This window comes from Felis catus, chromosome E3 (assembly GCF_018350175.1).
Source record: "Felis catus isolate Fca126 chromosome E3, F.catus_Fca126_mat1.0, whole genome shotgun sequence".
Classification (NCBI taxonomy): domain Eukaryota; kingdom Metazoa; phylum Chordata; class Mammalia; order Carnivora; family Felidae; genus Felis; species Felis catus.
The window spans coordinates 9,677,903-9,703,733 of NC_058383.1; the positions used below are offsets into that span (position 1 = coordinate 9,677,903).

The 25,831-nt window shown below is 50.3% G+C and overlaps 1 protein-coding gene across 1 annotated transcript in view; it reads left to right on the top strand.

Annotated features, from left to right (window-relative positions):
• The first annotated feature begins 2,510 nt into the window (after nt 1–2,510).
• The window catches only part of HIP1 (huntingtin interacting protein 1), a 153,842-nt gene continuing 130,521 nt past the window's right edge, over nt 2,511–25,831 (top strand). Inside the window, exon 1 of the mRNA XM_023246656.2 lies at nt 2,511–2,691. Within this exon, the coding sequence (XP_023102424.1) occupies nt 2,572–2,691 (120 nt within the window). The 5' untranslated portion in view covers nt 2,511–2,571. The remainder of the gene's footprint in view (nt 2,692–25,831) is intronic.

The following is a 25,831-nucleotide window of genomic DNA, read 5'->3' on the forward strand; positions in this document are numbered from 1 at the left end:
GAAGCCAGCAGGGTCCTGCAGTTTACATCCTGGGGGAGGGCTTCCCTCAATCCTTGGCAAAGAGAAATCCTTATTTTTAACTCTAAGTTTCAGACGAAGGTTAACTCGCCTGAGTCTTTCTCCACAGGGTGCCTCCAAACCACAAATTCCTGATTCCTACTCTGGTTTATCCTAATAAGAAGTAGGTTGAGCCCTTAATCCCCGTTTAAAGGGCCCTTGTTTATCGAAGCAGTAAACTCTGGGCAAAGGGTCATAAATCACTCTAGCTGGATCCAGAGCGTGAGGCGGGTGCGGGCTAAGAATGGGCACGCAGAGGTTACATTAACTGTCAATCTTGTCTGTTTTCCTGGTAGCCATACTCCTGGGAGCCCCTGTGCTGGGCCAGATCCAGCCTTGAATCTTCTCCACTCTGCTCCGTATGTAGAAGGAGGGGCGGAGGCAGTAGCGATGCATCCTCCCTGCCCCCTACCCCTCTTCTCTGCTAGGCTTGGCCAGTGGAAGGCGCCAGTAGTAAATCAGAGATAGGAGAGCTAGAGACTAGTGTCTCCCAATGATTGTTTTTTTTTTTTACGTGAGGCCACAGCTCTGGTCAGATGCCTCCCTTCCCAAGACTGGAGCCCCCAGTTGGTTGGGGTACAGCTCCCTTGCCCATGTCCCTTTAGGTCTAAGGCTGATAACAGCTTCCCACTGTTCTAATCCCTGGGTTCTTCATCCTCCCTGGTTGATCCTCAGCTTCTAGCGCACACCTTTGTATGTGTTCCTTCTTCAATTCAATTAGCCCTTCCAGTGTGTAATCCCTTCCCCACCGCAGCTCTGACCCAGACGTCTTCACAGCCCCCAAACACGGCCCTCATCTACTGTCTTTACATCCCCAGAGCCCACGGTTTGCTGATACACCTCCCTCAGGTCCTCCCACCTTGGCCTTGGCTCCCCTTCTGTTTCTCTGATTCTTTCTCCCCAGGTTCCTGTGTTTCCACCCATCACCGGCCCTTTGGCCTGTGCTGACATTGCTCTGCCCAGAATTGAAGACATTGGCCTCTTCTTCAGCCAGCGCTCACACTGTGCATTTGATATCCTCTGCCTTCCCAGACACAAAGCCTTGAAAACTAGGCGACAGCTCACTTCTGCCTCAGAGAAACCCAAAGGGAGCCACTACCCCCCAAAAGGTGAAACCAGTGTGTTATGCAAATATAGCCTCAAGGCAATTACCCCTGCATCTCATGGCCACCCTGAAATCCCTCCTTATAGGGGGATTCTGGCCCCACCACTGCCTCCTCCCTCTCCCCACTCCAGGCATCCAAGCATATCCTTAAAACATCCCACAGGACATTCCTCATTCCTTTGTAGGCCCTCAATGTCTCTCACCTACTGCTGGAGTCTCTCTGTTGGTTCCCTCCCTTCCTCCTCGCCCCCATAATCTGGTCCACACAATACCAGTCCCCGAAAGCACAGGTCTGAGCAAAAGCCTTCCCTAGTGCCTGTAAAGGCCCACCCCCTCATTCACTTCTCTATTGAATGTGTGAATTTTTATCAAAAGCTCTTAGTTAAAAAAAAATTAATACTTTCCGTCACCTCCAGTTTTAAAACATTTGTCTTTAAAACATCAACATTAGCATTTAATGGGAAACTTCTTTCTTCGGCAACTCCGCTAACGATCACGCTTCCCTCTGCCTCTCGGCACCCTGGCTGACACCGAACAGGATGGGAGGGGTGGCCCCGGGCCGCATATAAACACAAACAGAAGCAGGGGTTTCTACCAACAAGTTTGTTCTGGCCGGCTCCAGACCCGGAGAGGTTTGGATAGGTGTCCCACTGTCCCACCCAGCGCCCTCGGGTCGGCGATCGGCGATCGTTACAAAGGGGATGGGCAGGGCTGCAGGGCAGGGTCAGGACGCGGGAGCAAGCAGAGGGAGCAGGGTGGGGGCCGCCACTCCGGCCGCCAGGTCTGGCCAACGCTGGCCCTTCCAGCGGGGACCTGGCCTGGGGCAGCGCTTCCCCGGGCTGCGGCCGCCGAGCCCGTCCATCCCGCGCTCTCCCGTCCCGCCCGAGCGGCGTAAACAAGGCTATTCCCAGGCGGCCTGGATTCCCTGCGGGAGGCCCGGCGCTCCCGCCCGCGTGACCCCCGCCCACCACGCCGGGAACCTGGCAGCGCCCGCCGCCGAGGAGAGCGCGGCTCGCGGGGAACAGGCGGGGAAAGCGGCGCGCCGGGCGTCGGGGGAGGGGCGGGCGAGGGCAGGTCAGGGCAGCCCCGGCCCGGGCCCCGCCCCCCGCCCCGCCCCCTCCGGGGGCGGCTGGAACCGGTGACGGACAGGCGTCCGGGCCGGTCACGGCGCGCCTCGCGGTCCGGAGAGCCCCAGAGGGGCGGGGCGCGCGGTGGGGCTCCAGAGGGGGCGGGGGCGGGCGGGGAAGCCTCTGGGTGGGGCGGGGCCGCGGGAGAGTAGCAGCGCTCCCAGCCAATAGGAGGCGGAAGCCGTCCCGTTAGCGCCGGATCCCAGCGGGTAGGGCGGGGCGGGCGGCGCCGTGGGGATCCCGGGGCGGCCGAGGGCCCCTGACTCGGCTCCGCGCGGCGACATGGACCGGATGGCTAGCTCCATGAAGCAGGTGCCCAACCCGCTGCCCAAGGTGCTGAGCCGGCGCGGGGTGGGCGCGGGGATCGAGGCGGCCGAACGGGAGAGCTTCGAGCGGACTCAGGTGAGGACCGGGGGACCCCGGGGCATGCGTGGCTCGGGCATCCCGAGAGACGCAGTGCCCGGGAGGGGCTTTGAAGGGGGCAGAGGTCTTCAGGCCCAGGGAGGACGGGGCAAGGGGGCCGCGAGACGGAGCATCTGGGTGCTCAGGTCGAGGCGATCCTGGGGAGGTCGGGGACCCGGAGGCATCCCAGCTGGCCTGGGGAGAAGGGCAGGGCGGCTCCGAGGAGCTGGCACGACCCGTGGGGCAGGGCAGGGGTCACAGGGACGGTGAGAGCCGAGGGAACGGAAGAAGGACCGAATGGAAGGGGTGCCCTCTCAGCAGGGGAAGCGCATTGGGGGGCCACTCAAGTGTGGCGGCGGAGAGCGGAGCGCTGGACTGGGATGAGAAGCGGGGAGCCCTTTCCTCCCCTCTCCATCGCTTCTGGGTTGCACTGACATTCCCCCCCACCCCCACCCCCAGCACCCCCTTCCTAGTGCCTCTTGCTTGGCTCACGCCACCCCCAGCTGTCGGCCTCCGAGGGCCAGGCTGCAGGGGTCTGAGCGGCGAGAAGGAATGTAGGAAATGCGACGTGTGGCCGAGCTTGGAAAATGGGGGCTGGAGGAGAGGGCCGGCCAGGGGCCAGGGGCCAGGGGCCGGCCTTTGGCCGGACAGCCCGCTGCTGGTCAGGATGAGCTGCCCAGTGATGCCCAGAGCCCTGACTTGGGATTTTGGTTTCATCCCCCAAGATGTGCCTGACAGCTAATAGGCAGACTGCCCTATTTGTCCAGCCTGAGCAGGGCTGGGGGCCAAAATTCCCCAGTGTCATCAACAAAAAGCCACAATCCATTTCTACCTCGGAGTTTGAATGCCTGGTGTATTGATTTGACTGAATAAAGCGGACATGTTTCTGGTGTTCATCAACTCGTTTGTATGCAAAATCCATTTCAAAGGGCACAGCACTTCTTTTAATCCCGGTGCCAAAGTTGTATGGGCAGATTTGTGCTTCACTCTCGCGCTCAGGGTAGAACCTTTGAAGATCCAGCTGGGCCTCCACAGCCAGAGGCTGGTTCCCCTGCTGTGTTCTGCCTCACCCCCACTGCCAAACACAGTACAATGTGAAGGAAGGCCTTTGGGGTTTTAGATAGAAAGATTGTGAGGACCTGACTGTGTATTCTGTGTATGGAAGCTTGCAAAGAAGAAAGCTTTTCACCCCCCCCTGGGAACTTCATCTTCTCTTTCCAGTTGCCTCTGGCCCTTTGCACGTGTGTCTGGGTGGCGTAAAGTAGGGAGTGTCCCCTCCCTGGGTCATCCTACCCCAGGCGTGATGGGAGAGATGGCAGTTCCCTGCTGCCTCCCAGGGACCAGCTGGGTTTGGGTTTCTGGCTCTGTGGACTGGCCCCCTTGGAAGGAAACAATCTTTCCGTCTGCTTGTCCACTGTGTGTGTTCCTGCCTCAACGAGCTGCCTGATCCTGAGGCTTCTTGCTCCAGGAAGCAGTGTGAATAGTCTCCTTTTTTTTTTAACGGGAAAGGAAAAGAAATAGGTGTTCTTTTATGATAACCCCTTCCGTCTGGAGTCTCAAATCAGTAAACACTGGAGCACTAGAGGAAGACATGTAAAACTTTGACCCATTATAGTGATGGAAATTAGATTTGCAAAAGCTTCCTTCTACCCAGGACTGGCATGTCCCCTCGCTATCCAGGGACCACCCAACAAAGGAGACTCTAGGTCAATGTTCGCAGGTTTTTTATAGGTGGAACCCTTGCGATTGGCCACACCTGACCGAGTGCCTTGTTTTGGGGGTGGGGGGGAGAGTGAGGAGGTAGGCTGGGGCAGGAAAAGAGAGTTTCTCTATTATTGAAACCGTAAAGGGGGGGGGGGGTCTGAAAGCAAAGAAAAGAGAACAGTCCTAAAACTTGGCATTAATCAATCTGCAAAAGCTCATTTTGTTTAATGACTTCAACTGTATCCAATGTATTATGAGATACAAAAATGAGCTAGAAAACACTTTTAATGAGTTGAGAGACCATGAGAATCAGCCAAGGTGTAGTGATAATTGTAGCTAATTATCGTGTTTGCCGCCGTTCTAAGTACTTTGCTGTATTGCCTTCTTTAATCTCAACAAGGACCCATGAGGTGGGCATCAGCCCCATTTTCCATGAGGAAATTGAAGCACAGAGAGGTTAAGTCACCTGCCCAAGGTCACACAGCTGGAAGTGGTCCCAGCCTTTAACCACTGCGCTGTGTTGCCTCTGAGGCAACAGTGGCACCCAGTGCCTCTGGGTAGAACGGTGGCATTGGAGTGTAAGAGGTTTGAGTTTCATAGCCAGGCACTTGGATAGGCTATATGACCTCGGGCAGACCTTTCTAAGTTTTCCTTATTATAAAATAAAGATGATACTTACCTTACAGGTGTATTGTGGGGGTTAAATTAAATAAGAGGCGTGAAGGCATTTTTGTAAACTTTGGGACACAATTTCAGTGATTCTTGCTGTAATCTGGGGAGACCGAAGGAAGCACAAATGTTAAGTAATGGTGCAGGCTGTGATTAACTCTTCAGAAGGGGGGCAGAAGTGTTCCTAGGTAATGTGATAATTACCGAGAGCACATGCGGAAAGTACAGGCTGGCGTGGGTGTGGAGAGGGGTTGGGAGCCCTCACCAGGACCTAACCGCCATTCAGCATGAGATAGTGCTTGCTGGGTGGAGAGGAGGGGAGGTGGGCATTCTAGAAATGGGGAATGGCAAAGGACACGTCTGGAGATGAGCGCAGATGAGGCTAACTGGCCGAAAAGCAGAATTGGCCACTCCCGCCTCTCAACCCGTAGCACCTGTTACCCTGTCCTGTCACTCTCTCTGTTGCCCTCGGTCAACTAGGAGCTTCATGAGAACAAGACTGTGTCTTTTTTTTTTTTTAAGTTTATTTATTTATTTTGAGAGAGCACGCAAGCTGGGGAGGGGTACAGGGAGAGGGAGAGAGAAAGAATTCCAAGCAGGCTATGTGCCGACCGAGCCCAACTCGGGGCTCGATCTCGTGAACCGTGAGATCATCACCTGAGCTGAAATCAAGAGTTGGACATTAACCAACTGAACCACCCAGGCGCCCCATGATTGTGTCTTGCTCTCACCTGTGTCTTCAGATGCCTGTGTTAGTGCTGAGCCAGCTGTAGGTGAGGGTAGAAAATGGTTAACGTCAGCAGGGAAGCCCTCGCCTGGGTTAAACTCAGCTGTGGGCATCAGGTGGCATCTTTAATTACTTGATGCTTTTTCCTAACAGCCCCTGAGTGCCCTCCTGGTCCTTTGTCTCCTACACCCTCAGTCAGGAGCCCTGCCCCATGCCCATGAGAGGACTGTGAATTCTCCAGCATCCCTGCCAGAGTGGGGACCCCAGACCCACCTGCCGCAGCCCCCATCTCCAACCTGATCCCTGCTGTGTCCCCCACCCAGCCCATCACAAGCACCCTTCAGGTTCTAGGGGAGTGAAAAGTGGCTCTTGCCCTCAAAAAACTTGCTGGGGTAAAGATACCTTGCCTGGAACACTTTACAGTTTATACAGCACGTTTTAGCCATCGTTGGGGGCTCTACTGTGGTTGGGTATTAAACACCCTCATCTTACGGGTGAGAGCTTGGTAACTTGCCCAGGGCCACCCGCTGGTGACTGAAAAGCAAGATTCAGATCCAGGACTCCAGGTCCCAGGCCCCTTCTACCACGCTGTCCTCATGTTGGCCAAGGAGGGCAATTCTGGAATGAACCAGGAGGGCTGGCACCCATAGACAAAATTCCCTGTCTGTATTTGCTTAGCTGGAAAATGGTTTTCTCCATGGTTTATGTTTTCACCATCCATTTAGTGAGCAGAGAGCGTGGAGGGGACACAGAGATGGGTAAGATAAAGAGACCAGCCTGGGGGAGCTCATGAGTCAGCAGAGAGGTGGACCAGCTACTGTGGGGCTCTTCTACACAGAGGACTTACAGCACCAGCATCACCTACTGAATGAGAGCTTGCATTTCAGCCAGAGCCCTGGGTAGCCCTGGGCACCCTGAAATTTGAGCACCTCTGCTCTATGGTTGGTGATTGCTAAGGTCAGAGGAGGCGTTGGGGCTCTGGAAACACAGAGCCTTTGGTCACAATCTCTTCCGGTGGAGCCCGCCACAGAGTAACAGGATCCCAACCAACCGTGAGCTGGAAAGAGCCAGGAAACTCGGGTTCTCGAGAGGAAGAGACAGAAACAAATATTTATTGAGGGCCTGGTGGGCACTAGAAACATGCTGAGTGATTTATAGCCATTATTCTATTTAATAGCTCAGGCTCAGAGAGGCCAAGTGACTTGTCCAAGGTCACGCAGCGAGTAAACCGAGAAGCCAGGGTTCTGAAATCTGATGACCAAAACGTCAGGGGGTGTTTCTACCATTTTGCTCATGATCTTCAGCTCTGGCTTTGATTCACCTGCTCAAAAATTTTGGGGTTTGAGCAGAGGGATCAGGGCTTCTTTTTTTTTAATTTTTTTTAATGACTATTTTTAAGAGAGACAGCGTGAGCAGGGAAGGGGCAGAGAGAGAGGGAGACACAGAATCCGAAGCAGACGCCAATCTCCCAGCTGTCAGCACAGAGCCCAACATGGGGCTCGAACCCACCAACTGTGAGATCATGACCTGAGCCGAAGTCAGACGCTCAACCCACTGAACCACCCAGGCGCCCCGAGGGATCAGGGCTTCTTGACTCTGGCTGCACAGGAATGGTTTCTAACATAAAAGGTGCTGTCCCCCTCCTGTCCCCTGCTTGCTCTCTTAGTTGGTATTGGAAAGGTAGAGAGGATGCTAAGAGCTTTCTTTGAACTTGTGGTTCTGTACTTTGGTTTCCTCCCATTGATGATAATGAGAATAGCCAACATTTATAGCATTTGCTGTGTGCACATGGTAAAGGCCTTTATGAGCCACACCTGCTCCCAGTTCTTGGAAGGAATTTACAAATTATGATCCCTATTTTATAGATGAGGAAATCAAGGCTTAGACATGTCAGTAACCAGCCCAAGGTTCTGAAGTCAGGGTCAGAGTCGGGACCCAAACTCAGGAAAACCAGCCCCGGATTGTGCTTGATTGTCACCCTGGAGTCACAGCCTAGCCCCCTCAGCTCTCTTTCTCCCCCTGACAGTTGGGTCCCCAAAGTGCTAACCTCACCCCACTTCTCTTTCACCTTCTGTCCACTTCCTCTGTGCTCAGCTCCTCTGATAGTTTCTTTTCTTACTTCCTGTGACGCCACCTCCTGAGTTCTTGGCCTGTGTGACCACTTCCCATTGGACGTTTGTCCCTACATAAACCACACATGCTCCAGACTCAACTTTGGGCCTCCCCGGCCTCTGAATGCCAGTGTCTGGTCCTCGCTGGTGCCCTTCAGCTCCCTGGCATCCACTGTGAGTCCTCCCTTTCCTGTTTCCTCACAGCCACACTGTGTTCTGTGATGTTTCTCTTGTCCACTGCTCTGCTCTGCACTGTTCCTGCCCTTAGTACCTCTTGCCAGTGTGGGTGTAATCCCCTCCTTTCTGCTTCCCAAACAGCCTGGGGCCAGACGGGTTGTCTCTAAAGCCCAACACTGGCTTCTGTAACCCCTTTTTTCAAGAACCTTTGCTGGGTCCCAAGAAGCCCTGCGTGACGGGGCACCTAAGGGTCCCCGGTGCCTCTCTCTTCCGGGCCTTAGCACCGCATCCCTCCACTAGACCGCCACTGCAGTCTCCTCCAGCCAGATCAGGTATTCCAGCAAGCAGGGGCCCGTAGCTACCGTCTGTCTGTCCCATTCACCCAGGTCACACTGTGGCTTCTCTCCCAGACTGTAAGCTCTTGGGGGCAGGGTCTGGCTCTCCGTGCTGAGCGAGCCCTTGCAGGAGGCAGGCGCTGGGCCTGTTTGCCAAATGTGTGGATGTAAAACAGTTGGAGGATCTACTGGGAGCCTGGGTGCTACAGGCAGGCCTCTGCTTGCAGAGTACTTTCCCTTTGCACATTTTGGAGACTCTCCCTCTGTCTCCTTTGATTTCTCCAATGATTAACTCTTACTAAGTGACTGCCCTGTGTGCCAGGCTGGTGCGCCCAGGGTATCCATTTAGGAGAGAGCCTGCAGAGTCTAGAGATGGGATTAGGGCTCACGGTCGACGATTGGGATTTCCGTTAAGTTCCGAACACTTTACAAACATTCCCAGGACACGGGCTTGGACTTCCCAAGGTTTCTTTCTGCTTCGGGTGGGGCCATTCTGAGCTAGAAGGTATCACAGGGAAGGGAGAGAAACTGGCCTAGTGTGTCCCAGGCACCTGGACACGGCTGATGGCAGTGGCCTGCGTACTGCTGCTGGAGTAAGGGATGTGCAGACGAGTGCGGAGTAATGTGAGAGTGCTCCCTGGGGAGTGAGCAAATCTGGCTCTGCTACTGAATTTCTCCGCTCAAACTGGGGAGGCCGGGCAAGATTTCCAGCTCTCAACCATTTGGGCTAATAAAAATCCTGTAAGCGGGTTTCCACCCTGAGGAATAGGGACCCGCGCTTGATCGGAGCTCTAGGCTGCTCCCTTGAAAAGCTTCCGCGTCCCCCCTGTATGTAGACTGGGGCGCATGAAAGGATGGGGCTGAAACTTGCTTAGAATGGGATGAGGAGCACCCACGTGGCCGGAGAGCTGAGTCCCCGCCCCACTTGGGCACTGAAAGGGCTCCTTGCCTGGCATGTCAGCAAGGCACCGAGGAGGACTGTTCTACACCCCCTGTCCACCAGCCCACTCACTCCACCACTTGGGACAAAGTACGGAGCAGACCCGGGTGGGGGGTGGCGGGGCGGTGGGCCAGCGGCCAGTGCTTCTCTCGCATCCAGAGGGTTGATGGCCTGGAGAGGTGCCCACCTAGGAAAGGGAGCTTGTCAGCCCCACCTCCTGGCAGGGTGGGGGCTGCTTCCTGTTTTCCTGCCCGGGCAGGCGGGGAGGAGCCCTGTTCCTGGCTCGTGGGCAGTCCAGTCTGACACAGTGCGGGCAGAGGGACGGGGATTGAAGGTGTCCTCTGGCTGAGACGGTGGAAGGGAGAATGGGGATTTTCTTGGATCTGAAAGGTTGCTGCCGCTGCCTCTATTAGCGCTACAAGACAGCTCTCGGGAAGCTGGTTGGGGCCGTTCAGGAAGCCCGTGTGGCCGATTGCTTCTGATTTTAACTGATAGGCAGTTTATAAAGCACATTTGCACATAACCTCCCTTCAGCCGCAGAACAGCCGTGTGACAAATAGTGGGCCGTTCTCAAGTGTGGTCACTGAGGCTCAGAGAGCTCAAGTGACTTGCCCGAGAGCACTCAGGAAATGGGCTCGCAGACGCTTGAACCTGGTGGGTCTTATCTCAAATTGTGTTCTTTCTAGATCTCCCTTTAAAGCTGAAGCCTGGTCTGGGGCTGGTAACTTAGAAAAATGACAGATTTTTTTTTTTCTCTAAGTCTTTTCCAATTGATTTATTTGGACTTCTGAAATTCCTCCCAGAAGATTTTTGCAACACGCATAACTATCAGAGGGCCTGTTTCCAGAATGTGTAAAAAAAAAAAAAAAAAAAAAATCTGAAAAGAGATCAAAGGACCACCTAAATGAAAAATAGTCAGGAAGAACTTCACAAAAGAGAATGAATAAATGGCCGATAAACATATGAAAACGTGCAACCTCATTAGTAATCAAGGAAATGCAAATTAAAATTGCAACGAGGGGCACCTGGGTGGTTCAGTCGGTTAAGCATCCATCCTACTTCTGCTCAGGTCATGATCTCACAGTTCATGAGTTTGAGCCCTGCGTCGGGCTCTGTGCTGACAGCTCAGAACTCGGAGCCTGTTTCGGATTCTGTGTCTCCCTCTCTCTCTGCCCCTTCCCCACTTGCACTCTGTCTCTCTCCGTCTCTCAAAAATAAATAAATGTTAAAAAAAAATTTTTTTAATTGCAATGAGTACTATGGGTACAATGAGTACCCATAAAAAAATTCAAAAATTTTTTAATTGCAATGAGATACCACTATGTACCCATCAACATGGCTGAAGTAAAAATGGAAAAAAAAAAGAAACACTGACGGTGTCGAGCATTGGCAAGGGTGCAGAGCAATGGAAACGCTCGTGCATTGCTGACGGGGCTGCATGTTCGTGCAACCGTGTTGGGTAGCAGCCTGGTGTTATCCTAAAATTAAGGATGTACAGACTCAAGAGGCCAGCACTTTTCCTGTTAGCTGTATACCCAACAGCAGTGCACACACGTGCCCCAAAAGATCTCTGGAAGCATATTCATAACCACCTTTTACACCAGCTCCAGACTGGAAATAATCCAAAAGTCCTTAACAGTCGATGGATCACTGACTGAATCGTGATGTGGTCTCTCCTCGGGATACTGCACAACACGGAGAATGAAGAAGCTGGAGTTACGTTCAACAACGTGGATGAATCTTACACACAGAATGGTGAATGGAAAAAAAAAAAAAAAAAAGGCAGAGCCAAAAGGACACCTTCTGTATGCTTCCATTTGTATCAAGTTCACAAAACAGGCAACGCTAAACTGGTATTAAGTCTGCTGCTTCGATGGTAAAGCAGTAAAGAAATAAGGGGAAATAGGGGGACGGACGATCACCATAAAAGGCCGGATAAATATTGTCCTTGGATGCAAGGGAGGTTAGTGATTGGGAAGATGTACAAGGAGAGTGTCTGAGGTCCTGCCATCAATCTGTTGATTGGTCTGTGTAGTAGTTTATGATAATTTATTAAGCTGTACATTTTATTTTGTGCAGTTTTTCTCTATGTTATATTTCAAAATACAGAAAGTTAAAAAAAAACTCCTTCCAGGGAGTAAGAGACAGTGTCTTGAGGAGACCAAGAACTTCTCACTTACATGTCCACTTACCATTTGAGGTCTCCCCCAAATACAGCTTCCCCTGTGAAAACCCTTTTTTTTAATTTTTTAATGTTTATTTATTAGAGACAGAGACAGAGACAGATCATGGGCATGGGAGGGGCAGAGAGAGAGGGAGACGCAGAATCTGAAGCAGGCTCCAGGCTCTGAGCTGTCGGCACAGAGCCCGACACAGGGCTCGAACCCACCAACATGACCTGAGCTGAAGTTGGACGCTTAACCGACCGAGCCACCCAGGCACCCCAAACCCTTCTTTTTTTTTTTTTAATGTTTATTTATTTATTTTGAGAGAGAGAGAGCATGAGCAGGGGAGTGGCAGAGAGAGAACCCAAAGCAGCCTGTGCTCTTAGTGCAGAGCACGGGGCTCGATCCCACAAACCACAAGATCATGACCTGAGCCGAAAATAGGAGTCAGGTGCTTAACCGACTCAACCACCCAGGCGCCCCTTCCCTGTGAAAAGCCTTCTGATGCAGCTTTTGACTGAAGACACACAAATATCCAAGCATCATGTTCCACGCCCCGCTGTAACAGGTAGTTGTGAAGTTGAGACTTATCATTAGACCACACTGAGCGTGTTGCCCTCGGCTTCCATTCATTTGTGTCTTGTGTCTGCAGCGGCAGACGGGCCCTCAGGTCCTCCTTCGTCTTTCAGTGAGTCACTCCATGTCTCGCAGAGGGAATTACACACTGGCTAAGGCTCGGGAGGTCCGTGAAGTACAAAATAAATCAGGTGATGAAAAGTTCTCAAGGGAGAGAATGAGAGAAGAAAGTGTGGTCTAGGCTCAAAAGAAGCATATTTGAATAAAAGCAAAGATCTGGAGTGGGGGGGGGGGGGCACCTGGGTGGCTCAGTTGCCTAAGCGTCTGACTTCGGTTCAGGTCATGATCTCATGGTTCGTGAGTTCAAGACGCGCATTGGGCTCTCTGCTGTCAGAGTGGAGCCCATTTCAGATTTTCTGTCCCTCCCACCCCGCGGCCTCTCTGCCTCTCTCCGGCTTGTTCTCTCTCAAAATAAATAAACTTTAAAAAATAACAGTAAAATTAGTTAAAAAAAAAAAAAAAGATCTGGGTGGCGGACTTGTGGAAGACATGACCCCACGCTTGGCTTGTGCTCCACAGATGTAGATCGAGTCTTGCTTGACCAGCAATGTCAAGTGTGAGAACCTGGGAGCTTGGGGGATGTCTTGAGGGAACATGGCCGAAACGCTGACCTTCTAACAGTGGTTCTGTGAGGTCCCTGTCCTGCTGCATGGTCCCTGGGGCCAACCCACAATGACAGTTCTTAGTTTAGACAGTTGTTGGTGTGTGTGTGTGTGTGTGTGTATGTGTGTGTGTGTGTGTGTGTGATTACGTCTTACTGCCTGTCATGTGGCCCTTCTGCCATATTAATCTGGAAACTAATGCTTTCTCTGGTTTTTCTTGGGTCCGTCTTGACCAATGCTATATTCTTCCTTCCCATTTTCCATGATCCTTCAGAAGGAGATTGACAGGCATGAGCTGTGTGGTTTTGCCTCTGAGCAAGATGCAGGGCAACTTTCCTTGAAGTAACAGGTCAGCCCAGGACTCTACCTCTCCGGGCCTGGCACCTGGTAGGCTTGCCAAGACTCTGTGTTGAGAACCTTATTCATCTTTGAAGCCTCAGGCTCCTGACACAGCATCTGGCCCCGAGTGACTCTTGATAAGGGTCCATAGAATGAAGGATGAAATATTTTGAATGAAGCCCTGATGAGTGTCAGCCATTTTTGGTCCCAGTTCTGAACTGTGAACCCTAAGAAGTACACCCTGACTCTGGGTTCACGGGAGCACGACTGGAGCCAGCAAGAGCCGGGGCCCCTGAAGTGACCAGCTGTCTGACGTAACTCTGGGTGGTTCTCAGGGACTTCCTCTTGAACGTCAGCTCCCTGACTCATGCTTGGAAGTGACTTGAGGTGCCCTGTTTTCTTGAGATTCTTACTGCAGGAAGGGACCTCCCTGTACAGCCTTAAGCCCATTACTGCCGATAAAAAACAAAACTACCCCAACACACCTAGACCCGAACTTTGTCTCCTGCCACAGACTGGCTCGCGGTCCTTTGTTCTCAGTTCTAGAGAATCCCAGTTTATAAACCATCCCTGACCCTTGAAGCTGAAATTCTCACGGCCATTTTGACCTCCCCGCATTCTGCGCCCCTGCGGCTAGGCGTGGAGACCAGTTGTGTCTTCTTGACTCCTTGATTGTTGTCCATATCGCTTCTGCTTTGCCACCCGCTGCTTCTGCCTTAGCTCAGGCCTTTTTCTGGAGCTTGGGCTACGTCTTTCTTGCACAGCCCAGCTGGCCTTCCTGCCATCCAGCGTCGCCCCGCGTGGGATCTGCCCTCCCTTTGGCTGTCTTAACGAGTTCTGTTTTAATTTTTTTTTTCAACGTTTATTTATTTTTGGGACAGAGAGAGACAGAGCATGAACGGGGGAGGGGCAGAGAGAGGGAGACACAGAATCGGAAACAGGCTCCAGGCTCTGAGCCATCAGCCCAGAGCCTGACGCGGGGCTCGAACTCACGGACCGCGAGATCGTGACCTGGCTGAAGTCGGACGCTTAACCGACTGCGCCACCCAGGCGCCCCAACGAGTTCTGTTTTAAAAGGCATACCTGCTTGTATCACTCCATGTTTTAATTTTTTTTTTAATATTTATTTATTTTGGGGAGAGCGTAAGCCGGGGAGGGGCAGAGCGAGGGGGACAGAGGATCCAAAATGGGCTCTGCACAGACAGGCTGACAGCAGCAAGTCCAGCGTGGGGCTCAAACTCACAAACCGCGAGATCATGCCCTGAGCCAAAGTCGAACACTCAACTGACTAAGCCACCCAGCGCCCCTATAACTCCACGTTTTAAAAGCCTCTTTGTCACTCTAAGCTGAAACTCAAGCATATGGGCATTGCTCAGAGCCAAACTTTGCGCCCCACACCCCCTCCCCCCCAGCCCTACTCTATCCCAGCAGCCCACTGCTTCACGCCTCTGTGTGTCTCCAGGTGGCACACCATTCTTTTTGGCCTAGAATGCCACTCCCACTTTTTCCACTTGGCTAAATTCCTCATTCTTGAAGTCCCACGTCCGATGGCCCCCTCTCTGGGAAGTTCCTCCACCACTCTTCTGGGCACATCTACTTGATGGTATTTCTGCGTGTTTCTGTGTCAACGCGTTGATCTGGATGACTGTCCATGACGGACTGTGAGTTTCCCTGTAGCTTAGCCTTCTTTGTAGCCCCCACCCCAAGCATGATGCTCAGGGCCCCGCAGGCCCTCAACAAATGTTTGCTGAGTGAACTCATAATGTGTATTGAGGACCTGACTGTATTTGATTGTTGCTCTAACCGAAAATGGAATAGGGCCCAGATCCCATTCCAAGGCAGGTGCCCCATGCTGGGGTGAATGTACGTGGTCTCTGTCACATTGGACTGAAGCTGTAGGTTTGGCTACGGTGGTAGGGAGAGGAGAGCCTGTTTTAGGAGCGGAGGATTCAGTGGGAGGGACGCTTTCCAGAAAGAGGCTTGTGCATGCAAGAGTCGGTGTGCTGGGAGCCAGTATTCCCAAAGTGTGTCCCACAGGTGGGATGACAAGGATGTGGTAGGCAACACAATATACGCCCCCCTCCCACCACATTCACATGGCGAAAAGGGCCTTTGCAGATGTAATTAAGGACCTTAAGATAGGGAGGGTAATCTGAACTTTTCCCAGTAAGGAACACAGCTGCACCAGCACCTTGAATTTAGCCCAGTGAAACCGAGTTAGCCTTCTGACCCGCAGGACCGAGAGCTGATAAACGGGCGTTGTTTTAAGCTTCTAAATTGGTGGTAATTTGTTACTTTGGCGATAAGAAGCCGATACGGGATGATAACAGGTAACTCACGCTCTGGGACAACAAACCTCATGGAGCCCTTGCCTCGCTGCACAGACAGGCCACCCTTTTTAAACCCGGAGGGACACTTGTTATTTCATCTGTGCTTATTGTGGCCATAGATAAAACATTGCATTTCCACACTTGGTGCCTATTCACAGAAATCTTATCCTGGGAAAACAATTCAGCAGCCGTTCAAACATTCTTTCCTGCTGCGCCGTGGGGTCCTTTGGTGCAATTCCAAGTGTGAGGGTCACAGATATAATTTACTTAACCTTACTTTTTTCTTTTTCTTGATCAAGCCCTGTGCTGTCTATTAAAAAAGGCGGGTGAGAAATGCCTTTGTTTTCTCTACGATCATGATGGCGTCTTTGCTCGAAAGAGAGCTGACTTGTGGTCAGGAATCAGAGGTGGTGATAAATGCACAGCTTCCCTCGGGGTGGCCCTGCAGTGTGCTGGTCCTTCTTCAGGGTCACCAGGGTGGTCTGGAGTGTGCCTGGGTAGTCCTGGCAGCCAGGAGCTCCCTTAGCACTGAATTAAGAATTGGGAACCCTCAGGGCACCTGGCTGGCTCAGTCGGCAGAGCATGAACGCTTGATCTCTGGGTTGTGAGTTCGAGCCCCATGTTGGGTATAGAGATTGCTTAAAAATAAAATCTTTAAAAAAAGGGGGGGGTGCCTGGGTGGCTGAGTCGGTGAAATGTCCGACTCTTGATTTCAGCTCAGGTCATGATCTCATAGTTTGTGAGTTCGAGCTCTGTGTGGGGCATCTGTGCTGATAGTGCGGAGCCTGCTTGGGATTCTCTCTCCCTCCCTCTGTCTCTGCCCACATTCACTTTCTGTCTCTCTCTTTCTCAAAATAAATCAACTTAAAAAAAGAAAAGAATCAGGAAGTCTTGCTTCTCCTGGCTGTGGTTCCCCCTGCTCCATCGTGGTCCCTACCTCCTACATACAGGTCTTCAGTCACAGTCGTGAAATGAGGGGGATTGGCTGAGATCACCCCGAAGGTTGAGAGACTTGGTGGTTCTGTGAAAGCACAGTTATTGACTGAAGCAGCAGCCCTGTGAGAGTTGACTGTCTTTTGACAACACCTGGCCCTTGTTATTCCAGTTTTGCTGTCCCGTTTCTCAGCTTCGAACACGGAATTCTGTTTGGCTTTCCTTCTCTGTGAGACCTTCCTCTGTAGCCCTGGCTGCACTTAACTTCTATGGGTAACTTCTTCTGCATTGGTCAGAGAGGGTCTTGTGCCTCCCCGCCCACCAAGAACTGGCCTTCCAAAGTCACTCACACAGAAAAATTACCTAGCGAGAAGTCTTTTGCAGTTGGTCACTTCTGCCCAAGCACGATCTTCTGTAGGACCACCAGGTACATCTGCATAGTCTGAGCACTGCAAAACTCCAGGAGCAACTTCTGATCTTGGGCTTCCCGGGGTTAGTCCGTTAGGCCAAGGTGGTAGCACATGACAAAAATGATTTTCCAGAAAAGCTCTTTGACGCTGACTCAAAGGCCACGCAGGGTGTCCAAAAGGGTGCCATTTTGTCTTCTGCCAGCCTGCTTCACGCGTTGACCTTCCCTCCCTGGTGCCTCCCATTTTCTGAGGTGTGGCCTCTGATCCAGTCCAGTTTCCCAGAGGAAAGTGAGGATTAGAAAAGAAACTTCAACTTGCCTAGGGTCCATTCTGCAAATCCTTGCCCAGATTTGAGGCAGACCCAGCCTTGTGTCTGGGTCCAGGTCGTGCCCCAAGACTCTGTAAAGGTTAGGAGCATGGGCTTTAGGTCCGGCGGGTCACCTGCCATGGGTTCCAGGCAGGCTGCTTTACAGAGACGCTGGTGGGCATAGCTTGATCTGACTCAGTTAAGCAGAGAGCCATGGGAATAGCATCTACAGTAATGAAAATACCTACCTCATAGGCGGTTGAAAGCATTAAATGACATAATGCAAAGAAAACGCTCAGTGCATTGCCATCCATATAGCGAGCACTCAGATGTATCAGCTCGTGGGGTGCTTGGGTGGCTCAGTCAGTTAAGCGTCTGACTTCGGCTCAGGTCATGACCTCGTGGTTCGTGAGTTCAAGCCCCTCATCAGGCTCTGTGCTGACTGTGCAGAGGCTGCTTGGAATTCTGTCTCCCTCTCCCTCTCTGTCCCTCCCCTGCTTATGCTTCCTCTCTCTCTCTCTCAAAATAAACAAATAAACTTAAAAAAAAAAAAAAGAAATATCAGCTGATATTATGATTCTCTTACTAGTACTTAAGCACATCTAAATTTGGGGGCCTAGTGCACTACTGGGCACGGGGTAGGCTCATGGCTGTGAGATAAGTAAATGAATGGATCTTGGCTTCCTTGTTGGTCTGCTGCCCGAGGACGCCTGAGTTGAGGGTCACCTAGATGAGGAAATCCCACATTTTCAAGGGTGGGCACAGAACCACAGGAAGAGTTACCAGGAGATCTCAGGAGACGATTGCCTGGACCATGACCCCCCACACACTGGCCCGCCTTTGCACCGGACCTGGGGAGGGATGGCGTGCTTGGAGGAATCTGTCTTTCTGGTCCTAAGTCCCAGGGCTGGCTCAAATGCCGGCTAAGATGACAGAGGGCATGCAGAAGGAATTGTCTAGTCTGGAAAGACAAAGGCCGAAGCGAAGGCACAGACAGGAGGGCAGAACACTGGGGTCTGGGTCGCGGCTCTGCCTGTGACCAGTTGTGTGATTTTATTTCCGTTGAAGGTCTGCATGTACACAGTTTCAAGGGTCAGATAGCAACTCAGACTTGTCACCACAATCCAGGAATGTCCTGGTCCAGCACTTTGCTCCTCCCCAACTATGTCCTGCTTCCCAGAAGCACACCACTTTTAATTCTTGAAACTGCTTTCGTTATAGCCATTATTGTGAACCTCATTATAGCCATTATTGTGAACCTGCCATTCTGGAAGTTAAAGATCTAGCTTTCATCTGCATATATGCTCCCCCCATCCCCAGGACACTTTTCCTCCTCTGTGCCGCTAGAGTTGTAACTCTCTATTCAGTGTCAACTTTATCACGACCCTGGAAATGCCAGGAGCAGCTGAGTATACGTGGTGTCTTGTCCTTTCCTGCCTAAGTTTTTGTTATTCCCAGACTAATGAATTGTTTTCATTTGCTTGCTTGGGGTTCTGTGTGCTTACCACTGATTCATCCACAGCTCTCCCTTAATATGCAAATCTCCACTTACTCATTATGGTGGGGGTTGCCTCGGTTTCCCCATCCTAGGTCAAGTGAGAAGGCGAATGAGCAGGAGGTTGGAGGGAAGTCAGCAATCGTGAAGGTGACATCAACCAGTGATGATTGTTGCTGTCTGGAACTTTCTTCCCAAACCTCTAACTGGAAAAGTAATTATAGGGCAAGTGAAGGGGTGCCTCCCTGTGCACAGTGGGGATTAAGGCCCACCTAACTCAAGAGGCAAAGTCGGCTAAACCGTATAGGGCCGTAAGGAGTCTGGATCAACTCACAGATGACTTAGCCGTGACCTTTTAGGAAGGAAAGTCTGAGCAATTAAGGGTATCCTTATGTCATAGGGAAAGACCTGGACCTCACAGACCCCTTTGGGGGCCTCCTTGGAAGCAGAACTTGGGGCTGATTGGACAAGACTGATCTGATGACACTAATGATATTTTTATGGAAAGAAAAAGTTTCCTCTAATGCCTTAGAAAAACAGTAACTGTCATAGCGATGATGGTGACTGGTGACGATGATGGTGACTGGTGACGGTGTGGCCATCTCCTTCACACCCTGCTCAGGGGACGGCTCAGAGCCTGGGGTTTCTTTCTATTTATTCTCCGTGCCATTGAACGTATTCAGAATGTCTTTTCTCATGGGAAATGGGAAATAAAACCCATTGGTAGGAGAGAGTCTTAAATGCCTGGGGTAAATTCCCAGCTACTATTCTGCCTTAGGCCTCAGAGTGAGGGGCAGGCTGGGTAATGAGTGGCCCTGAGACCCTCCCAGCCTCTGCCTCCTCATTTGCAAATGACTTTATGTAATAGTACAGGCCCACAATCCCTTGTCTGCAGTTCTGAGATCCCGAAGGTCTGGAAGACTACAGGTTTATTTCAGAGTGTGGTACCCGACCTGTACTTGTCTGGGCCTGTTTGTAGACTTTGTTATGTGCCCGTCTTAGAATGGAAGGTCCTACGATAGGCTGCAAAGATGACCGTGTTTGATCAGAGGGTGTTGCCCAAACCCTGAAGTTCTAACTCCCCAGACACACATGACCCCAGAAGTTTGGGATAAGGGATCAGGCCCCTGCAGCACCAACTCCACTGTGTTGTGGCAAGGTTTTGAGCAAGATACTTTAGGGATGAAACATGAAGCCTTATGCCCGGCAAATAGTAGGCGCTCAATAAATGTTAGCTGTTAGGAGTCATCGGTTTTAGAATCCTATCTGTAAGACAAGGAATAATTAGGTTAACCATTCAAGTCCAATTTCTTCCGATCAGTCAAGGTCATATGAATGAGTTTAAATTGGAAAGAAGTGAAATGGCAGCTTGGCGTGTCCTAGAAAGAACTGGGTGCAAATCCTGTCTCTGCTGCTTATCACCCCAGTGACCTCGGGCAAATGCCTTAATTTCTTTGCCTCAATATTCCCATCTGTGTAACGGGGATAATAATACCTGTCTCATGGGGCTGCCTTGAGTATCCAGAGAAACCCAAGAAACCGGTGTGTGAAAATGAATGGCTCCTGACAGATACGCTGAACTGGGCACATCACCCGAGTGGTTTTCTTGCCAAAAGTGCGTAGCCCCAATCTTATCATGAGAAACATCAGACAAAGCCAGTGAGGGATGTTCTACAAAATAACGGACTAGCAGTTCTTCAAAAAAGTCAAGGTCTTGGGACGCCTGGGTGGCTCAGTTGATTAAGCGACCGACTTCAGCTCAGGTCACGATCTCGTGGTTCATGGGTTCAAGCCCCACGTCAGGCTCGGTGCTGACAGCTTGGAGCCCGGAGCCTGCTTCGGATTTTGTGTCTCCCTCTCTCTGCCCCTCCCCCAGTCGTGTTCGTTCTCTCTCTCTCTCTCTCTCTCTCTCTCTCTCTCTCTCTCTCTCTCTCTCAAATATACACATTAAAAAACAAAATGTCAAGGTCTTAAAAGACCAGGAAAGACTAAGGAGCTGCCACAGACCGGAGACGAGACAGTACGAAGTGGGATCCAGATTGGGTCCTGGAGCAGAAGGAGGACAATAGTGGGAACACAGGAAGCAATCCAAATGATTCTGTAGTACATAGTTGGTAGTATTGCACCCAGGTGAGCTTCTTAGCTTTGATGACTTTCCTACGCTTATGTAACATGTTAGTTAGTGTAAGGGGAAGCTGAGCAAAGATGTACGGGAACTCTGAACTATTTTTGCAATTCTTCTTAAAGTCTAAAATTATCTCAAACTAAAATGTTAAAAAAAAAAAAAAAAAAAAAAGGAATGGCATGTTGCTTGGCCGAGCTTAGTCAGGGCTAAGTAAACGTGCGTTCCCTGGCTCCCTTGGGTCATCCGGGGGACATGGGAGACGCGCATACGCAGGGGGGCCGATCACGCAGGGGGGCCTATCAGTGGTTTGTGAGGAGGGAAAGTGTGACCAATCCAGGCTGCATCGGGGGAGGGAGAGGTCCTGTGCCTGAGCCGCGAGGAGCTTCCCTGACCGTCCCAGGTCTTCCGGCAGAATCGGAGTGGGACCCGCGTGTGCGGTCTGGGGGACGCGCTCCGTCAGCCTCCACCTGTCGCTGCAAAGAGTGGTCAAGCCCTTTGCAGTCAGACAATCTGTTTCAGCTCCAGCTCTGTTATTTGTTATCTCTTTAGACTTTGGGGAACTTACTCATCTGTGATCGGAGATAACGTACTGGCATCTGGGCTCAATGAGTGGGTTCAAGGAGAGGGTCCAGAGCAGTAGCCAGTGCTGAGGGTTGTTTCCTTTCCCAGATGGCACCAGCAGAAGTGCCCCCCCCCACCCTCTGGGTTCCCCACAGCACTCACTTTGTGCTCCCCCGAGAGCCCTTTCTATGGATGGCCTCCTAGGGTCCTTGGCTTGTGCATCCTGTTTGCCACGTGACCTAGCGCTCCTGTAGGCCTCTGGGCTTTCAAGTAGGAAGATGTGCAAATGTACTGAGTGGGTGAATGAACAAGGGAGCGAATGAATGAGTGAATGAGGGAGTGAATGAATGAGTGAGTGATGAATGAGTGAATGAATGAATGAGTGAGCGAATAAATGAATGACTAAGTGAAGGAATGAGTAAAAGAGTGAAGGGGCGAATGAGTACATGAATGAGTGAATGAGTGAGTGATGAATGAGGGAGAGAATGAATGAATGAATGAGGGAATGAGGGAATGAATGAATAAGTGAATGAGTGAGTGAATAAACGGATGAGTGAGTGAAGGAGTGAGTAAAGGAGTGAAGGGGCGAATGAGTACATGAATGAGTGAATGAGTGAGTGATGAATGAGGGAGAGAATGAATGAATGAGTGAGTGAACAAATGAGGGAATGAATGAATAAGTAAATGAGTGAGTGAATAAACGGATGAGTGAGTGAGTGAAGGAGTGAGTAAAGGAGTGAACGAGTGAGTGAGTACTTGAATGAGTGAGTGAATGAATGAGTGAACAAACGAATGAATGAAGGAGTAGCGATGCCCCTCCTGCCTCTCTGAAGGAGGGCTGTGTGCTGTATATGATCACTGGCTCGCATAGTTGCCCCGTGGCAGGCCATTCTCGAGGATGCCTTTCGAAGTGTTCAGACCAAGCACACCGTTTTATTATGATTTTTCTCCCCCTATCTTGGGTGCCAGTCACCTATCCAGAAAAAGCAATTACCTCCTTTTCTTACACTGAACCTCTCAAGCCTTGAAGCTGTGTGTTAGTAGTTCAGAATTCTCCAGGCCTCTCTCCTTGCTGCTGAGAACTTTTTGCCACAGGAAATCAGTCTCATTTTAAGGGCCAAATAGTCACTAAATATAGCCTCCCAGCACAGATATTTAAAGAGCTGCGTTGATGATGTTATGTCTGAACAGAGACGAAGGGGAAGAAAAAAATTTTTTTTTTTTTTTTTTTTCTGGAAAGAAGCATGAAGTTACACCAGCATTTCTGTGGGTCTGCAAGGAACAGACTGACGGTATGGTGTCAATGTCTTAGTTATGGGATCGCCGGCTTGGGCCTCGGAGTTTAGGTTTCTGGTGCCAGGTATTTTTTGATAATTCCTCCTTATCTCTATTTAAAAATGACTCCTGCCCTGGAGAGTGACCTCCGACGAGTGTGCCCTCCCCGCCAAGCCCAGGAGAGCTGCCCTCCCCCAGCTCCGGGACCAGACGGGGGTGGAGTGGGACCCACCCCACATTATCCTCTCCCAAGTGCTGGCAGCAGGTGACAAAGGCATGAGTGGATGGCGTCCAGAGATCTTTACTGAAAAGTGAGCAGTGGGTGCAGAAGCCAGGAAACAGTTCATGCCTCAGAGAGAGGCCTGAAATTCCACTCATGCTGGCCACCATGATGTGGGGGAGGGGGGTGGCTTTCATGGGGGCTGATGGCTTCCCACTGACTCTCCTCTGGCTTTCACCTTGAACTCATTGCACGGTCAGGGTAATATCAAGAGAGTATAAAACCTCGGGGATGATGTTTTTATTTCTCAAATATTCCTCCTAGAATATAAATAAGACTATTTTAGGACTTCTTCAGAACTTTCTTTGGGGCTGAATTTATGATCTCTTTGGGAGAGGAACTTCATAGCTGTTTTCTGCAAGAAACTGCAGTGAACTATCTTAGTCTTTGTCTGAAGATGTCTACGTATATCACTGTCTTTCACCCCACCCCCCCCAACCCTGTCATAACCAAGATTTTATTGGTACTTGTTTGTTGATTGGTACTCAGACATCATGAGTTAATGCTGGTATTAAAAAGTCTACGCAATGTAATTGCAATACTTTGCGAAAGAGTTACTTAATCAGTGTTCCAGCTTAAACTTTGGAGACATTTTATCCACAAGTAGAGGTCACCAGAGCTCGGAATCTTCAAATATTTGTAACTCTCAAGCCTTTTATTGGGACTGCCCTGATAACACGGAATGTGATATCTTACACATTATATCCACGGCCCATTAACAGGTTTGGGGAAATTCTGGACCTTCCTTCCCTAGCCCTGATAGTGTGCAATTCTGATAAGGAGACAAAAGAACACACAGAAGACGCAGAGACAACAATAGTAGGAGAAAAACACAAATATGGAAGGTGGGTCATTTAAAATGACTCTGTCACTTGGGTTATGTGTATTTTAGAGGATTTTTTTTATAATGCCCTTCAAAGTGGATGGAATGTTAAGTTTACATCAGACAAAGCCTTTCTTAGTCCAACATTCCACTATTTTCTGCTTTTTCTAAAATCAACTAGCACATTTTATCTCTTAAAAAGTCATTGTACTGGGGCATCTGGGTAGCTCAGTTGGTTAAGTGTCCAACTTTGGCTCAGGCCATGATCTCACAGTTTGTGGGTTCGAGCCCTGCATTGGGCTCTGCGCTGACATCTCAGGACCTGGAGCCTGCTTCAGATTCTGTGTTTCTCTCTCTCTGTCTCTCTCTGTCTGCCCCTCCTCCACTTGTGCGCGCGCTCTCTCTCGCTCTCTCTCTCTCAAAAATAAATAAACATTAAAAAGTAAATAGATAAGGGGTGCTGGGTGGCTCAGTCGGTTAAGTGTCAGACTTCAGCTCAAGTCATAATCTCATGGTGCATGAATTCTAGCCCTGTGTCGGGCTCTGTGCTGCAGCTCAGAACCTGGAGCCTGCTTCAGATTCTGTGTCTCCCTCTTCTCTCTGCCCTCCCTCACTCATGCTCTGTGTGTGTGTCTCTCTCTCAACAGTAAACGTTAAAAAAATGAAAAAAAAAAAAAGTCATTGTACTTATTTAAAGATGTATTAAAACATGGGATGTTGTGGGAGTCCATGCTTCTTTAAAAATATGTTTCTGGGGGGGCGCCTGGGTGGCGCAGTCGGTTAAGCGTCCGACTTCAGCCAGGTCACGATCTCGCGGTCCGTGAGTTCGAGCCCCACGTCGGGCTCTGGGCTGATGGCTCAGAGCCTGGAGCCTGTTTCCAATTCTGTGTCTCCCTCTCTCTCTGCCCCTCCCCCGTTCATGCTCTGTCTCTCTCTGTCCCAAAAATAAATAAACGTTGAAAAAAAAAATTAAAAATATGTTTCTGGGGGCACCTGGGTGGCTCGGTTCGTTAAGCCTTTGACTCTTGATTTTGGCTCAGGTCATGATCTCAGGGTCGTGAGATAGAGCCCCATGTCAGTCTCCACACTGGGCTTGGAGCCTGCTTAAGATTCTCTCTCTCCCTCTCCCTCTCTTTGGTCCTAGGCCCCCACTCATGCTTTTTATCTCCCCCCCTAAATAACAATAAATAAAATAAAAATATGTTTCAGTTTATTACAGAAAACTTGCATTCCCAAAATGTTGATAAAGCTGCCTCTTAGAACTGTAGGAGAGAGAGTATGCAAGAACCACCACTGAGATTGGTCTAAGACCGCTTTGTCTCCCACAGCATTTGGGCCTGAAATACCTTCATTTTTAGATTCTGGTTCTGCTGTGAAATCTTCTTTAGTCTCTGTTTGATGATCCTCCTCTGCCCATTTGCTTTTGTTTCATTTCGCCCCTTTTGTTGAGACTTTTTTGGTCAGAAGATTTATCCTTTCCTATTGTCTTTGGGGGCCCAAGCTTCCATTTTTTTCAAGGCCAGATTAGATTACTATATGCTGGTATTCTCGGGGGTTTCTCTTTAGTGCCCACTGAGCAGAATTGACACTTTCCTTCTTGTCTTCTTGGCTGCAAGCAGTAACTATGGACACAGTGGGACAGGGTGGCAGTGCTAGGTGCCTATGGTACCATGGTAAGAACCTTCCAAAAGCCAGCAACCTGGACACTCACCCTCCTGCCACCTGAACTTCTGGGATACAAGGTGGAGGTAGAAGAGCAGAAGGAACAGGATTAGGATACTGCTTCCTTCTCACCACACTGTTGGCTCTTTTTCTTCCTTGCTTTTAAGCTCTTCTGTTGTCTTGAGGCACTTAATTCATCTAATTGTCAATCCCTTATGGATAATCTACCTTTCTCTCTGATAGTTTTTCTTTTCTCTTCTTTTACTGTGGTGTACCATGGGCACTGGGTGTTTTACTTTATTTGGGGAACTTGTTTTGGCTTTTACTCTAATTTTGAAAAATTCTCAGCCTTTGTCTGATTATTGCCTTTGATTTCTTTATTCTCTCTTTTGTAATTTCTGTTAAGTGTATTGTGGAACTTCTCATTTTATTTATTCCATTTTATTTAATGTCTTTCATAATTTCCTGTCCAGTTTTCTTTCTGCATTTTCTAAGTGATTTCCTCAGATTCATCTTCCTATTCATGAATTCTCT